The sequence below is a fragment of the Hypomesus transpacificus genome, chromosome 7, assembly GCF_021917145.1.
Source record: "Hypomesus transpacificus isolate Combined female chromosome 7, fHypTra1, whole genome shotgun sequence".
NCBI lineage: Eukaryota > Metazoa > Chordata > Actinopteri > Osmeriformes > Osmeridae > Hypomesus > Hypomesus transpacificus.
Genome location: NC_061066.1, coordinates 4,341,199 through 4,358,217, shown reverse-complemented (window position 1 = coordinate 4,358,217; position 17,019 = coordinate 4,341,199). Strand labels below are relative to the sequence as shown.

Here is a 17,019-nt window from a genome sequence, read left to right as displayed (position 1 = left end):
CCTGTTTGACTAGGCAGTGTAGGAATTCGCTGTACACTTTACTGCCATCTGTTGGAGAGCTCCTCAAGTCCTCCCTCAATGCACTTCTGCTATTTGATCGCATGATGGAGCCCGTCAACTTGTTAGGACTGGTGACTGACTTTTAATTACAGACGTGTGAATGTGTGTGGCGCGAATGTGTTTGCGTGTGTCTATGGAGAGGGGTAGACTGAAAGAAACAGACCTGTGTGCCTCTCATCTATTTAGTTTTAACAGGAGGTGTGATGTTGCAGCTTGAGGTCTTGTGCAGTTCCAACAGTAGGCATTGGATTCGTGTCAAAGTACGGAATTGTATTTAACAAGGCACAGTGCAACAACATTTTGCAATATAGCGTTCTGCAGATATCAAAACCAATAATATCAATAATATCAATCACCAATAATGATAAAGGTCAAGTGTTTTACTTCACTAGTTTAGATTATCTAACGGCCGAAACAATCGTAACCCTTTAATCAGAAGCCTGTCTCAAATCCAGCAGCCTATAGGCTATTGGATTTATACACGGTAATTGGGTGTTCTGAATAAAGGCCCGTTGCTCCCAAAATAAATTGTATTAAAAGCTGACGAGCGAATTAGAGGTGTAGCCTATATTTATACAGCGAATACCCTGAAATTAATGTCAAGACCATACCCACATGCAGGTCTAGACTGCAGTGGGACTTTGAAACACAGACCGGCCCACTACCGACCGACCCTGCCCACATGAGTCGAGAACTGAGCGGTCTAAAAATGGTAGGCAACAGGCAATTCTAGCAAATTTCTCAATGAGACTAGAATACCGATGAAGCGTCCATATAGTATCCTAATGATAACCAAATGATTATTTAGGCTATTGGATGTAATAATGGGCCAGGTTTGTATCTTCACATAGCCTACAAATTATATTGCATGGAAGTTTAATCGTTGGAATAGACAATATATCACTGGGTTGCTTCTGATACATTTGGCACTGTTGAATCGATGCTGCATCGTTGGTTATCTGCTTTCTGCTCTGTAAGCGCACACGCAACGGCACGTTTCGCTGTAGCCTACCCCCTTCTGTTCTGATACATTTCTGAGAAAATGATTTCCATCATCCTTTATGGCAAACGCATTGTAAGTCTAATGTTAACATTATTTAGGTCTAACTAAACTGAGTTCAAACTGTTCATTGCTCTTTGTTTTAGATGTGGATGTGTAAAACTATTTTGTTAACACAAAAGTAAGCCTATTGAATGCTCACTATTCGCAGCTATAAAATAACAAATAGCTTACATCTAATGTCATCGGCTTTGTGTGTGCTTATCACAAGTAGGCTATTAAATCATTTATGACACACACAAAGAGGAAACAATGTACCCAAGTGTGTGTGACAGGGGAGGGAGAGACGGAAAGCGGAATAGACCTATGTCTCATGTAGTTAGTGCCACCTTAAATGGCTTCCACACCACGTGATACAATTCCTGGAAAGTTCTTGGAAATCGGCCTTTTGTGTTGAGATGTGTGTTTATGGCATTGATAGTGAAGTATTGATAGTGAAGTATATGGGGCTAACAGGAACACATACAGAATCAGTGTATACAAGTCTCCAAGAAAAACAAATCGTCATCGGACTTGTAACAGGTTGTGTGATGTTAGGCTACTCAGTGATATGTGACTTTCATGGATCGTGGTCTTTCTTAGTCGTTATGTCAATGTTGTTTTGCCCTTTTATAACCAGCTAGGCATTGCTAATGACGCCAAAGTAGGTAGATATCTATCGGAATTAAATGGATTTGTATAGTCCTACCACTGATTTTGTTATCGTCTTACACACTACAACAAACGAACGTGTCTTTGGAAGGAGTCCATCTAATTAGCTAGCTGACGTTTAGCTAACTATTGCACATGTCAGCTCAAGGACGCTGTTTACCCTGTGGATTAGTTTACAAGCCGTAGGAAAGCCCTGTCTAACTTGCGTCGATGCATCTAGACAGTCTAGCGAGTGTTATAGCTGTTGCTGGGAAAGTTGTTATTATGTCTGTGCCATCACTCATTTGGTGGTTTTACGAAAGGGTTAATTTAAGCTAGTTTACATTGAAATCGGTGTCAGGGAAGCGCAAACCGGAGCAGTTGCTTGGCCGTCGTTCCATTTACGGGGTAAGAAAAACAATTTACTTTTCACTCTACAATTTCTTTTTTAAAGATAGAGTAGCCTATTTATTTGATAACATTTTAAGCTGTGTGACAATGAGAATCCAACTACGTACACACGTGGTTATTATGGTAGCTGTCATTTTTAGCCGTGCAGTCTATTCTGTATTCTATGATACAACAAGTCCCAAATTGAGAACGTTCAGATCTATTGGCGGATAATACAAAATAAATACTAATGTCATGGTATATTTAGATTGTGTAGATTTCTTTTTTTTTGCTAATTAACGAACAAACTATATTTTGCCATCGTGTTCAATATGCAAGAATATATAGGCTATACCATTCTTGTGTAATGGCGTCTTACTATGCATACAGAACGGCATACGCACCGCTCCGGTGCGCTCGAGTTTTGCGCTCACATCCTTGCCCTAGTTGACGATCAAAACAGTTACATATAGTGCATGTTAGCCTATGGAAGTTTATTAAAATCTTTATTAGACTCTATATTCAAATGGCATTGCATTTTTCAAATAGCCTAGTACTTCAATGTGCAAAGTGGCAATGCAATCTGCAATTCAAATGAAAAAGCAGTTGTCAAATGCTAATTCAATATGAAAATGACAATGCAATGCTCAATTCTGTTTTAATTATTATTATTTTTTTTTGAATGAATGAATGCTTATTACATTACATTTTATATTGACAAGGTTTTTTCGACTCTTTATTTAAATGACAAAGCATTTGTCAAAAGGGAATTCAATGTGGGGCAGCGAAACAGCGCCCCCGTCTATTGCATTATCATTTACTTCTCAGCACGCTCTTTTTGGAGCAAAAAGAAAATGGAAATGCAATGTCAGTGACTCGTCAAGGATTTCGCTAGTGCTCAAATCCAAACCCAACAGCAGGCTACAATTGAATTCAATATTTGCCTTTATTGACATACTGCAATACTATTGTTTAATTAAGTGTTTAGTCCGCCTCTTCACTAACGGACGTTTACTTAGTATTATCAATCTGCAGATATAGAGAATTTAACATAGCTCAAGACATAAAATGACCAACTTCAGTGCACTGATTCGTGCAAGTTCTAATGCAAAAGCAGGGGCGATTATACACGGGGGCCTACAGGGGCCAGTGCCCCTGGAAAAATTTCCCTGGCCCCCCCTATGGCCCCCGAGCTGACTGAATAATATATATATTTATTTATTTTACATTGTTTTTCTTCTTCAAGTAGTCATCATGAAATGAGGAAGGGACATTGCAGCCTTTTTTGCCCCAGTCAATAAAAAAGTGAGAGAAACACATCACGGTATTGAGAGAGCTGGGGAACGGCCAGAGCCGTTTGTGTGATTTTTAATTTCAAGCAAAATTTGACAAATATTTAACCATTGGAATTGCAGATTGCATTGGTCCTTTGCACATTGAATTGCCATTTAAAAAAATGCATTTACATTTGAATAAAGAGTCTAATAACCTTCCATAATTAGGCTACATTAGCTTACATCATCTGTGTATCATATTAATCGGTTACTATACATGTCAATATAAGTGTCAACCATGATAACGAAAAACATAGGCTATTACGTTTTTTTAATATTTTTAATATTTTTATATTACAGGTCAGTTACTTAATGTGAACGGGGGCCGAAACTGGCCATTGCAGTGAAAAACTGGAGCAGCTGTGTCTGTCCTTCGAGGACTTTAATCAACCTTTGTCGGATGTATTTGGCGTTAAGCTAGGCGGTTCTCCAATGACCTGCCAGTCATCAGAATCAACGGAAACCCTCGAAAATGAGAGACGATCCGACAATGAGTCTGGAGTTGTAGAATCTGACGAGAGTCGAATTGCTTCAGCTATGAAAGATCTTAGAAACACAGGTATGGATGTTATTTATTGTTAACTTATTATTTTCACTTTCACAGCATGTGAAAGCAATATGTGACACAAAAAAGGCTGTAGGCCTACGTAAACTGGAACAAGAATGGTCATCTAATGAGATATTAAAGTTGCCATGCATTAAATTAATAACGGAGAAGGAAGTTAAAGTCTTAACAAAGTAGTATAAATGCTTAACCAACGGTGTTGTAAGTTTGAGACTGAGAATTAGAATAATGCGTGCAATCTAGCATACCATGTTGACTATTGAGTTGTTGTACGCAGGCCGTTGAGCCTAAATTGATTGAAGATGCATATTAATCATGTAGGCTACACGCATTTTTTTCAACATGCATTGAGATTCTTTTTTTTATTCCATCAATTTGACAAATTACATGACATTTTATACCAGAGGTGAAATGTGTTTCTCAGTAACAGTGCAAATGAATGTAAGTTTCTTTATATTCTGAAGCTGAATGTCAGTATGCAGAATCAGACCCCATGTATGTGGAGGTGTAGAATTTGCATGTGCGGAATTTAAGGTGACCGAATTAGGCTATCAGAAGCACTAATTCAGCTAGCAACCATGTTGCAAAATGTGTCTTAATTAGTTTCTAAAGATCTGACTTTCATCTTCATTAATTACATGGCATTGCTGTATTTCCTTCATTCTCATTGATAATACTCTAAAACGTTTGTGTCCTTCGAGATGAGTCTACACCCCACTACATCTATATAGGGTTAGGATTTACTTTTGCTCTCCTGTTAAAGGTGGAGACGTCTGAGCGTCGTCCATTTTGGGGTGAGGGTGTGAAGGGGCCAGTGTGAGGGAGAAGGGAGAAAGAGGACCAGACCACAGCTGCTGCAGTAGAACTGCAGCCAGCACTCTCACACATTTCAATTTACCACTCATTGTTTTACTGGCTTGCGTTCCAAAGGATATGTACTTTTACGCACGCCTCCCGAAAGAGAGAACGCAAATCCCCACTGTGCGTAAGAACCTTAGGACCGGATGAGTGAGATATGGAGTCGCGGTGCAAAACAAGGGAAGTAAGGCCAACTCGTTTAACACTTTATTAACTGTTCAAATAAACGTGCAGGGAAAAAGGGTCTGGGCACGACCTAAACAAAGAAAGCAAAATAATAGTTTCTATTCCTACCTTATCACAGTATTTTCCCTAACTAGCACCGTAGTTCTGGCGCTCTAACCAAAATACAGGGGTTGGACGGCAAAGGCAACGCTGGTTTCATAAATAAAAGGCTGCAAAAATAATCTCCCTTGATGAATGGAAATCGTGTGTGGGGACTTCAAACCAGCAGAGGTGGCTAGTAAATGAGGCTGATGCAGTGTGTGTGTGTATTTGCCTTATTCAGGCTGGTACTGGGGAAGCTTAACCGCCAACGAAGCCAAAGAGATCCTCCAGGACGCTACAGAGGGCACGTTCCTGGTGCGGGACAGTTCCCAGAGGGACTACCTGTTCACCATCTCAGCCATGACCTCCGCCGGACCCACCAACCTGCGCATTGTGTTCAAGAAGGGCAAGTTCAAACTGGACTCTGTGGTTCTGATTAAACCAAAGCTCAAGCAGTTTGACAGCGTTGTCCATCTAGTGGAGCACTATGTGCACTTGTCCAGGACTAGCAACAAGGGCTTGTCGCAGCCCCTGGCACCGGTCAACGGCACAGTCCAGCTGCTCCTTACCAAGCCGGTGTACACCGCCACACCATCGCTACAGCACCTCTGTAGGGTCGCCATCAACAAGGCCACCAGGCAAGTGCAGGGGCTGCCGTTGCCCAACAGGCTCAAAGACTACCTGACAGATTACTCTTACAATGTATGAGACTGCTAAAGATAGGACCAGTCTACCGACTACACTCAACTAACTGAGTGGACCAGAGTGGAGTTCAGCAACGTGGCGTGCATGGTACCCAAAGGACTTAACTCCAATCTCCAGCCCCAATCCTTTAAATTCAGCCTAGGTGTAAATGGATCTTGTGGTAGAATGCACAGTACAAGCAGGGGGGGGGGGGGGTGGTCAGTAATGCTGTTTTAGGTGTTCTCTCATATTATATCCTACCTCTTGTTTGCTACAGATATAAGAGAGGGTAAGTAAATAAGGGTGTAAGAGCTGGGACTGTCGTACGAGGGTTCGGGGTCAGGGGTCGTGTTTGTCATCTCCGAAAGGGGAGCAAATGTTTTGAAGCCGAAGTGTTTTCCCTGCAGTATTTCACTTGGAAACCTGGGTTGAGTTTCTTGAGTTCGGTTTCAGTCATACAGACTCTGCCTTTTAATGTCTGAGACATGGGTGTCTGGCTGACTGTCTGTGTGTCTGTCTACATTGGTTGTGAATTTGTCAAAATCTATATTATGTCATTTCTTTTGTACTTTAATCATAAAAAAATGTTTTTATTTTTCCCCATTTATGGTGATGACAAAGTGCAAGCAATGTATAGATTTTTCTGTCACACTCTTGTCAATAATAAAAATAAAAAAAAGATAATTTGATCAACAGAACATGCATGTACAGTACAGTATACCTAGACTTGTTTTTTACACTTGGTTTGTCAAACTTGTCCTCGCCAGCTGCCTTATGGCTGTGATAAAACAGGACACATTTGAGATTTGTGAATTCAATTTAAGCCTAGTTGAATGTGGGTATTTTAATGATGATTGTATGATTGTATCCTATGGTGTTTCCTTCAGAAAACACATATTCAAAAGCATGAAAGACCCTAATTGCCCAGTCTCCTATTTACTCAGGCAGGTGATTAATTGAATATAATTCTTTGTTGTCCCTGCTGCAAATTGTTTCTCATTTGTACACGCTGCCAGTAAGCCCCAGTGTTTGCTAACAGTTTCAACAACAAACAAACAAACTTATTGTGCTATTAAATCCTTCAGATGGTGCTTAATCCCAAGTGTATTTTTACTCTGCGGATGACAAAAAAAAAGTAACAAAATAAATCCTATTAGTTTGGATCAGACTGTACTCAAAATCTCTCTGTTCATTTAGTTTTCTACTTACTAAAGGGTATGGTGAAGCAGTACCAAGACGGAAACAGTCCGTCTTATATTGGAGTGGATTTGTGCAATACACGTTACATGGAATTATATAAAACAGTGGAGAATGGATCCCAGCCCCCCAGGTCATGTTGATGGGGACCATTTTTCACATACCATTCCAACAGACTGTTCTGGCCAGGCCTCAGAATGGACATTTTGACTACAGTGATGCTTTACTGCAGCTCTCTGTTTACAGGCTCTTCTTCTGAGAATCCCACTTCCGCTAATTATAGGTTTTGATAAGAACCCGTTTTGGATGGGCTTCCGAAAGGCTGTTTTAAGTTCCAAACAATACAGCTGCCCAGTCACGCCTTGATGTGGTACTTCTCATCGTCATTGTACGTGGTCTATACTTCAGTTAAATTGATATGTACATGACATGCTAAATCACCAAACCATTTACGATTCAAACAGATAGGGTATGTACATCTTGTTTGCACCTCAATCAACTGTTTTGTTGAGGAGATCTACTGCCCATCACCTACTCATTTACTTTACTGTCTGACTGCTGAATATATTTCTCTGTGACTGTATGGCTGCTCTACAGACCCATGCTCTGGTGGAGATGGGACAACAGGAGCTGATACCAGGAAGTCTGAACAACACAGTGATACCAAACATTCTAGACTTTAGAAGGAGAATCACCACGATCATCAGTCAATAGAGATTGATGTCCACATGCAGACACTGAAAATGACAACATTCTAATATTGGCTGTCAAAAGATAGGAATGCTAGCTATCTTAAATTGCTATATAGAAATCGAGTTGGGACACAACGTCTGATGTCATCATTAAAAGCATATGAAATATCACCCTTTTTCACATATTAGGACACAATCAACTAAAGTTAGACAACTACAAGTAATTTCTGTCCAGTGAACATTCTACTACATAGGAACTACATAGGGATTTTTATTATGTACATGTCTTGGGTTAAGAAAGCTGAACTAGTATCCAGTCTTTTTCTAAAACTGATCCATAATCTCCTCCTAATCAGGCCTCAAAATTAAGAAACAATGCATTTTACTACACTATTATGCTTCATGATGCATTAGGCTGATAGCCATGCCATATTACTCACAGGGTGAAGCATGCGGTGCTTAATGGAAGTTTCTAGACAGTAATCTGATACTGTCTGTAGAGAAGTAACATTGAGGTAACATTTGCTTGTTGAGTTTAAACTATTTCAAAGCCATTACAAGCTTGTACATGTTATTTAACAATTACTGGCAACAAGATACACTATATTGCCAAAAGTATACGCTTGTCTGCCTACACGAATATGAACGTGAGTGAAACCATAGGATTTAATATGATGTTGGGCCACCCTTTGCAGCTATAACAGCTTCAACTCTTCTAGGAAGGCTTTCCACAAGGTTTAGGAGTGTACATTTGTGAGGTCAGACAGATGTTGGACGGGAAGGCCTGGCTTGCGGTCTCCGCTCTAATTCATCCCAAAGGTGTTCTATCGGGTTGATGTCAGGACTCTGTGCAGGCCAGTTCTTCCACACCAACCTCGCTCATCCATGTTTTTATGGTCCTTGCTTTGTGCACCTGAATTCCATGATTTGGATAGCCGAGTGAATACTTTTGGCAATAAAGTGTATGTCTGCACTGATTCCTTTTTTCCAATGGAGATCAGTGTTGAGTGCAAAAGTTATATCATCACATACTTCCACAGTAAAGTGTTTGTCTGTGTTGTATTGTAAGAGGCTTTAAGGTACCATGGGGTCATTTCCAACCTTTCCCGTGTCCTGTCCAACTGGTTTACTTTCCCCTCATCCCCATTTGAGAGTCAAATACAGTATCCTAACACTGTAGGCTTTTATGAAAAGAACTTCCCTGATAACTGCCATCCTGGACAAAAGGACGGTTGCGCCAGTCAGAGTTATCGTGATTTTATCTAATCTTTCAGACACTCTGAATATTGTGGGATGATGCATACATGGGAGTGACCCTAGGCATGGTCACATCCTTTGGCTTTGTTTCATCGTTGGGATCAACTATCAATAAACTTTCATGTTAAAGTAGCCTACAAACTTTAGAGTTTTAGGTAGACCTATCGGCTTTACATCATCTTTTCCTGTGTATTGAGCTAAGGGGACACACAAAGTAGTAGATCGGATAGAATACAGGTCTGTTGGAAGGTTAACTCTCATTTTAATTTCGCTAGACTGTAAGCTTATCACATGCAGGTCAACTTTTCCAACTCCAACTGAACACTTTTCTGCGAGCCTACCGCTCAGTTTTATCTATAGAAACCAAACAAATATTTTTTTCTGTAAATACAACAATAAAAAACTAAAGTTAAAATCGACAACATTTTGTTAATGTCGAAGAAAAAAAGTGTTTGCAGACAGGATTTTTGTGTGTGTTAAAAACTCAATTTGCTGTCGCACTCGTTTCCTTAAATATCTTTTCAATCATTTGCATTAATATATGCATGTACATTTTTCGTGACGACCTTTAAAATACTTAATAAATACTTAATAAATTCAGCAAATAATGGTTCCGGGGAGTAACGTTTCTCGACGAACATTGCTTGAGCAGACCCTTTACGAAATGTAGAAAGGATCGTAGGTTACTGTCGGCAAACAAACTCAAGAACGATTCCCAGCGACTTTACTACTACTTAAACAAGTACCGAAGAATGATAGGTGACAGCTTACACACTACATATTGTGTAATGCTTTGGCTAATAGTCCACGTCCTAAGGTCAAGAACAAAAATAAAAGGCTATTGAAAAGTAAGCTGTTCTTTCGATATCTTACACCATCAGTATTTCGAGGTCTCGCTTCATGAACATGGACCAGACACATAAAGAAGTGCTGAGAAAACATCGCCTAGACTTGTCGAATCAGCTTTTAATTGGCGACACTATCGTCCATTTTCTTTATCAAGAAAATATTTTAACAGAGAATCACGTAGAAGAGATACAGGCCCAAATAACAAACAAGAAGAAGACACTGAGGCTGCTGGATATCCTCCCCACCCGAGGCCCGCAAGCTTTTGACACTTTTTTGCAGTCTCTGGAGGAGGAGTTCATCTGGATTAAAGACAAACTACTCCAAGATCTGGACACAAATGCACATGAGATAAGTTTAACAAGTGAGGCATATTCTTTAGTCAATGTATTCGTGTGCATGCAACAGGGCATTGCCTGACAGTCTAATCACCCTGGGTATTTCAGTTAATATGTTTAAAGGGGTCATTAACTGCAAAACCGAGTTTACCTTGTCAAAGTTGAATAACGACAGTTCAGTGGGTAAAATGGACATACAGTGAACCTCAAAGTCCATTTACACCTCTTTCCTATACAAATCTCACAATTCAAAAGATTTAGCTGTAAAAAGTGAACCTCAAAGTCCATTGACACCTCTTTCCTATACAAATCTCACAATTCAAAAGATTTAGCTGTAAAACGGTCAGTTTTGAAAAAGCCACCGAACTGACGTCAGTTTGGTGCCGCCACCTTTTTTGGCTCTGGTCTGTATCTTTGTCACGCCCCAAAATTGAGATCTCAGACACTAGTTTAGCTGCACGCTGCTCTGTGTACTTCCACAGGAATTACAAAGAAGAAAGTTTGGAAGTTTTTCAAGGATATTGAAAATGAACCACAATCGTAAATGCAGTGTTCCAGGCTGTACAGGGAATGCTGACACTTTTCATAGTCTTCCCAAGGAACCAAACACTCAACGGGCATGGCTGATGTTTGTCTATAAGAAGATCGCTGCGAAGTTCGAAACTCAATTATTAATTTGCTCGAACCTTTTCACCAAAGACAGTTTTGAAAACCTTGGACAATTTAAAGCAGGATTTGCTAATCTGCTGTTGCTAAAGAAAGGTGCTGTTACGACTGTATGCTCATCACAACCCTAAAATTATAGTCAGGTGGCTGAGTTAGGGAATCGGGCTAGTAATCTGAAGGTTGCCGGTTTGATTCCTGGCTGTGAAAAATGACGTTATGTCATTGGGCAAGGCATTTCACCCACTTGCCTCAGGGAGAATGTTCTTTTACTTTGTTTAAGTCGCTCTGGATAAGAGCGTCTGCTAAATGACTAAATGTAAATGTATGTAGGCTATGATTTTTGAACAGTTATTAGCAATGCTAACATCTCCTGTATCTCTAGCATAGGTAGAATGTGTGATGATTTAGTTTATTGGCAATGGGGCGAACGTTATTTCATTTTCCTGACTGTTTAATTCTAATAAATAATCTGTGTTGTCATGTAAATCTACAATTCACAATGCATGTTTGGCTATGTTGCGTCTTTGCTCCGCAGCTTCACTTGTTGTAAAACAACCAATCAGCTCGCAGCTCATCTATATATTCATGAGCATACTATAAAAGGGAGAACATCTCTTGTTTTATACTAGTGCTATTTCACAGGGTGCATACTTGCAACTTGCGTTTGTGATAAGCATACGGTCGGAACAGCACCTCTTTTCAGTAACAGCGGCTTGTGTTAAAATCCTTCTTTTCAACTTCCAAACTTTCTTTGTAATTCCCGTGGAAGTACACAGAGCAGCGCGCAGCTAAACTAGTGTCTGAGATCTAAATTTTGCGGCGTGACAAAGGTACAGACCAGAGCCAAAAAGGTGGAGCCTTTCTGGAAACAGACCGTTTAACAGCTACATTTTTTATTGTGAGATTTGTAGAGGAAAGAGGTGTCAATGGGACTTGGAGGTTCACTGTATGTCCATTTTACCCACCAAACTATCGTTATTCTACGAAAAACTTGGTTTTGCAGTCAATGACTCCTTTAAGGAACAGTGTGAAATACCCTATACAATGACCGCTTTAACACGTTTCTTCAAGACAATGGAACTGAACAAAAACTGCGGGTTACAGCTCACAACATATACTGTGTGTGCGTGCGTGCAAAAGAGAGACGGACAGAGACGGACAGAAAGATACAGACAGAGAGAGAGAGACAGACACAGAGAGACAGACAGACAGAGAGAGAGAGAGACAGACAGACAGAGAGAGACAGAGACAGACAGAGAGACTGAGAGAGAGACTGAGAGAGAGACTGAGAGAGAGACAGAGACTGTGTTTCAGACCCACTTACCATTAAACTAGCATCCATTCTCGATACAGGCACCGAGGTCAGACACGTACTCACAACATCCTCCTTTCTAGGAAAAATGTAATGAAAACCATTTGCTGGCTCGTTCCCCAGAGATTTTTGGCAGAAAAGAAGCAAAGAAAAGGCTCATTCAAATGTCCTAGAATGAAGGAAGTTGGATTGGAGACATAAAAGACTGATTCACTTAAAAGTATAATTTAGCCTGTGAAGGAAAGCCTTTCATAAAACATCTTAGAATAATTAGGCAAATTCTATTATGTGTGTCTGTGTCTTTCTTGTATCCCTCATGATACCATGATGGCAAAAGAGGACACGTTGTCTTGGCAACAATGATGGACCTCACTCTTTCATTCTTTCTTTCTTTTCTCCATAAGTTCTTTCCCACCAAGCGTCTGTGGGTTAAGTGATTAGCTTGAATCCTACTGCCCTTAGCACAAAGGTCACTGGCCTCTTGGCTTTGCTGGCAACTGGCTAGCAACTAACAGAAAGTAGTTGAGCTGTACCATACAGCCAGGCTATACCGATAAGCCTAAGCCATGGTTCTCATGTAAAAAATAAAAAACCTTGTTTCTATGGTGACATAGACCTAATGATCATCAGCAGCCATATCTTTTTAAGGGAGTCGGATTGCTGAGTGGTGAGGGAGTCGGGCTAGTAATCAGAAGGTTGCTGGATCGATTCCCCGCCGTGCCAAATGACGTTGTGTCTTTGGGCAAGGCACGTCACCCTACTTGCCTCGGGGGGAATGTTCCTGTACTTACTGTAAGTCGCTCTGGACAAGAGCGTCGGCGAAATGACTAAATGTAAGTGAAATGTAAGATGGCTTTTTATCTCCTCTGTGGAAGACCCGAGTCAGGAGAGCATGTGACCGGCGTCTGTCTCTTATCGCAGAGTTGAAAGCTTGCGTCTTGACTGGACCCTGGCCTGTGGCTTTCAGCTGCTGCCACAGCCAGGAGAAGAGGTGTGCCCTGCCAATTATCTGTCATAAATTTATACAGGAGCAGACAGGACTTTGTGCTTGTTTTCCTTGGCGGCCGTTGCCAAAGGGTGGCCCCCTCCTTACTCTCACTGCCGTTTAGTGCTTTCCAGGAAGCTTGGCAGGAGGAGTGTCTTCTTGTTAAAATGGCTGCCAAAGGTCAAAGTCCCTATAGTTGGGAAGGTACTTTTGCGGGGAGGGGGGGGTTTCCAACATGTAGCTAGTTTCTGCAGATATTTCTCTCCAGCCACATTGGAAAATCAAAGTAAGAGATAGCATAGCATAACCATCCCCCAAAACTCATCTGAGCTACCACACCAAACGGTTTTTCTAAATACACAAGCTTCAGATTTTCCTGCCAAGCATATGTGTTAAATGATTTGATGTGCTTGTTTTAGCTCCATCTTAGGATGGATTTTTTTTCAATCAATAAATAAATTGAACGGGGGATTTTAACGGTTAATACAGTACAAAGACTACAGAATTAAAGTAAACTCTTTTGAATATGACATTTGCGTGGGGGTGTTTTGTACCCTAGCAAGGCACAAAATGTTAACTGGCACTAATGCAAATTTTCCAAGGGAATGCAATGGTAGTTAGACATGCATCCTTTTACTAAATCTAAAAGCTCATTTTTGTTGTCGTTGCCATTCCTCTTTGAGAACCAGAGACCAGACCCAGCCCACACCCATTTCTTGATTTCTGTTCAAAAAGTTATAAAAAAAAAATTATCTGGCATGGTCCTACTGTAGAGTACTCTGTGACCTCTGCCTCGGTCTCTGTTAGTTTTGTGACAATGAAACTCCTGTACTTGGTTGCATGCCTGTCAGTACCAGGAAGAGTTTAAATGAAGTAATAAATGAAGTGGCAGTAATGAGAGAGAATAATAATGGTCTGTTCTTTAGAATGGCGGCTGTACCCAGACCTAACCTCCTGATACACAATACACATCCAGGACCAAGCTGCTGTATGAGTTCCCTGCGACAAGATTCTGCTTGTTTGTTTGGGACAATCTCAACTCAGACATTGACCTCACATGACCTTCTTGCCCCAGTGTCCAAGTGTTTAGGCGATAATTAAGGTTATCTCTTATTTTCCCTTTTAAGCCTTCATGGAAAAGATTCAGCTTGGGTTGTGACTGATTTAACAATGCATGTCACCTTCTCCCTCACATGGCGTGTGTTTGTTCGTCACCAGGGTGTTAAAACGCAACAATAACAAAACACATTTTGAGGTACAGTCGAGTTAAAACACCCTGAACCTTTCTATCCAGCTTTGACCCTGTAATCTGCTCTGGTCTAGAGGATCAGGATAGTGGGAGAGGAACGGTCCTTGGAGGCTGGGGAAGTGATGAGAATCGTGGGGTGGTATTAAGAGAAGGATTAGTGGGTTAGAGTAGGTGCAGATAATTAAATAGTAAATAACAGGCCAATGTTTTTAATTAGACAATAACATCCCTCACCTTCTGTTTGTTTCCACGGTTACTTGTTTTGATTTCATACATGCTTTAGTATTCACAAAGCCGATTAAACATTGACAATTTTTTATTGTACAATTGAGTCAGGGGGCAGTAATTGTATTAAGAGATTTGAAACTGGATTCAACTCTGAGCGGAAAACACTCTTGAAACCACTCTTGTTCAATCCACTCCACTTCAAACAACATTTCACAATTGTGTTTATTCAGAGTACATTTTAGGATGTTTTTTTATCGATTGACTTTGGCTACAGATTTTCAGCAAACCGGATATATCCAAATTTATTGTCAGGGTGAATTGGCAGATTGACTCGCAAGCGTGCCAGTTCTGTGGGGGGGGGGGGGGGTGTTAGGCCAGAGGAAATGTCAGTGCTAGTAACCCCCCCCCACACACACACACACACACACACACATCCTCTGCCCACCCAGCCTCCATGACGCCTTAAACCCCCTGACCTCCCCCATTCGCTCTGATCATAACAACCTCAACGATCCCTTGGGTCCTCCACGCCAGCTCAACACAGGCACAGAGCTGGACTTTGTCCCCCCACCCCATCACCCCTCCACTATACACACACACACACACACACAGCATACTACTGACTGTCCCCAAACAGACATTTTCAAACACCGCATGTCACAGCAGCACAAACCTGGTCATTTGTTCTCCTCCTGACCCAGTCCTCCTGAAGGCCACACCGATGACCCGTTACGGGGTCTGCCGCTGAAATGGAACACTTGCACTCGAAAGCAGTGTACATTCAAGTCCGTTGGCCTACTTTCATTTTTCGCAGAAAAGGGCTGCCCTCCATCTCCTGACTCGTGCTCGATTAAGGGGATGTGATATAATTGAGTCGTTTGCGCTTTATTATATAGATGACTTCCCGGAACAGAGGTGAGGAGTGTCCTTGGCCGGCTGCAGTTATACATCCAGGCCTAAGTGGGGAACTGTAAGGTAGAAGCAAAACAACAACAAAAAACAACACTAACAACCCACCACACTCCATTTCATGGTCATGCAAACGGACACACAGGCCAAACTGGGGAAGATTGACAGATTTCAGGGTCACACGCGGACCTTCAGCTTTTGTTTGACGCTCATAAACAGACTCCTACACAGATGCGTATCTTCTCTCTCTCACTGACACACACAGATTCTCTCAATATCACATAGACCTAAAAGTAAACAAACTGTGACGTCATCACAGAGGGATTGCGACATCCTACTCTGTTGACAACAACTGGGAGTGTTTTTTTGAGTGTTATTTTTTTTGTCTCAATTTCACAATGTTACACAAAACGGACGAATGTCTCAGCATGGAATGTTGTTTGTAAACATTCCCTCACCGCCCTCCCTTTGTCTGTCTTTCTGTTATTTTTTGTTTTGTATTCCTTCTTGACACCTTCATCCTCCTCCTCCAGCTGACTGGACCTTACCCGAGGAGGTTCTCCGGAACGTTCCATCCGACAGACAGCTGTCCCGCCTGGCGTCTCGGCTTGGTCCGCAGTGGGAGTCTGTCCTCCTGGACCTGGGCCTTTCTGCGGGAGCCCTGTACCGTTGCCGTGCCGACCACCCCTTGAGCGTGCAGGGGCAGGTCCTGTCGGGTCTGGTCCAGTGGAGACAGTCCCAGGGCCGGAGCGCCACCGTGGCCCGGCTGCTCCAGAGCCTTCGGGCAGCGGACATCCACCCCTCTGCACTGGAAGAGGTGTTCCAGTGAGGAGCAGCAGGTCATAGGGTTCCCATTCCCTACCCTCACCCTCCAACCTTTGCCTGATATACCACTGGATAACTAGGGGCCTTCTCCTGCTTGTAAGATACCAGAGGGTCACGTTTCCCCCTCTCCCCACCCATGGAGAAATTGGGTCTGTTCTATTTTCCCCTTTCTAGACTGCAGCCATCCGAACCTGCCCTGAGCCGGTAAGGTCTTGGTGCCCCCACCCTGCTTGCTGCAGAGACAGAGTTCCCCACAGTGGCAGCAGGGGCTAAGGAGATTACAACCAGACCATGCAGGTATTTGCACTAGGTCAATAGGTGTGAATTTCTGATAATTATTTTTGTACAGACTGAGAAGGCCTGATGGAAAGGTGCTTTTTTGGAAACCACGTGTTTGTAATGTAAAAAAAAAAGACAAAAAGTGAGAACATGATATGTTCAATAAATGTGTGTGATAGGCAGTTTATTTGTGTGGTGTCCTTTTTTTCTGTCTCTCTGGGGCATTCCAACATACCTGTGCTGCTGGGTAAAATCCCCTTGTTTTTTTGTCTGGCTGTCACTACGTCTCTGACGGCAAACACTTTTAAGGTGGTCAGTCACGGAATCCGAGTACGTTTGTAATTTTTTCAAACACCACACCTGAAGCTTTCATTGTGGCTTCAAAAAT

General features: G+C 41.7%; 2 protein-coding genes across 2 annotated transcripts; both read left to right on the top strand.

The window, feature by feature from the left end:
• The first annotated feature begins 1,395 nt into the window (after positions 1–1,395).
• Positions 1,396–7,021, top strand: socs2 (suppressor of cytokine signaling 2). Its single transcript, XM_047022527.1, has 3 exons — positions 1,396–2,158; positions 3,775–4,033; positions 5,406–7,021. The coding sequence occupies exons 2-3, from the start codon at positions 3,907–3,909 to the stop codon at positions 5,870–5,872; spliced, it is 594 nt and encodes a 197-aa protein (XP_046878483.1). The 5' UTR covers positions 1,396–2,158; positions 3,775–3,906; the 3' UTR covers positions 5,873–7,021.
• Positions 7,022–9,261: 2,240 nt separating this feature from the next.
• Positions 9,262–16,806, top strand: cradd (CASP2 and RIPK1 domain containing adaptor with death domain). The gene is made up of 2 exons (XM_047022526.1): positions 9,262–10,204; positions 16,061–16,806. Exons 1-2 carry the CDS (start codon positions 9,895–9,897, stop codon positions 16,354–16,356), a joined length of 606 nt encoding a protein of 201 aa, XP_046878482.1. The 5' UTR covers positions 9,262–9,894; the 3' UTR covers positions 16,357–16,806.
• The last annotated feature ends 213 nt before the right edge of the window (positions 16,807–17,019 follow it).

Excerpts from the sequence above, each read along its gene's own strand:
- socs2 (XM_047022527.1), top strand. The coding sequence starts at position 3,907 with ATGACCTGCCAGTCATCAGAATCAACGGAAACCCTCGAAAATGAGAGA. Across the intron at positions 4,034-5,405 it reads GAAAGATCTTAGAAACACAG|GCTGGTACTGGGGAAGCTTA; the intron begins GTATGGATGTTA and ends TGCCTTATTCAG.
- cradd (XM_047022526.1), top strand. The coding sequence starts at position 9,895 with ATGAACATGGACCAGACACATAAAGAAGTGCTGAGAAAACATCGCCTA. Across the intron at positions 10,205-16,060 it reads ACATGAGATAAGTTTAACAA|CTGACTGGACCTTACCCGAG; the intron begins GTGAGGCATATT and ends CTCCTCCTCCAG.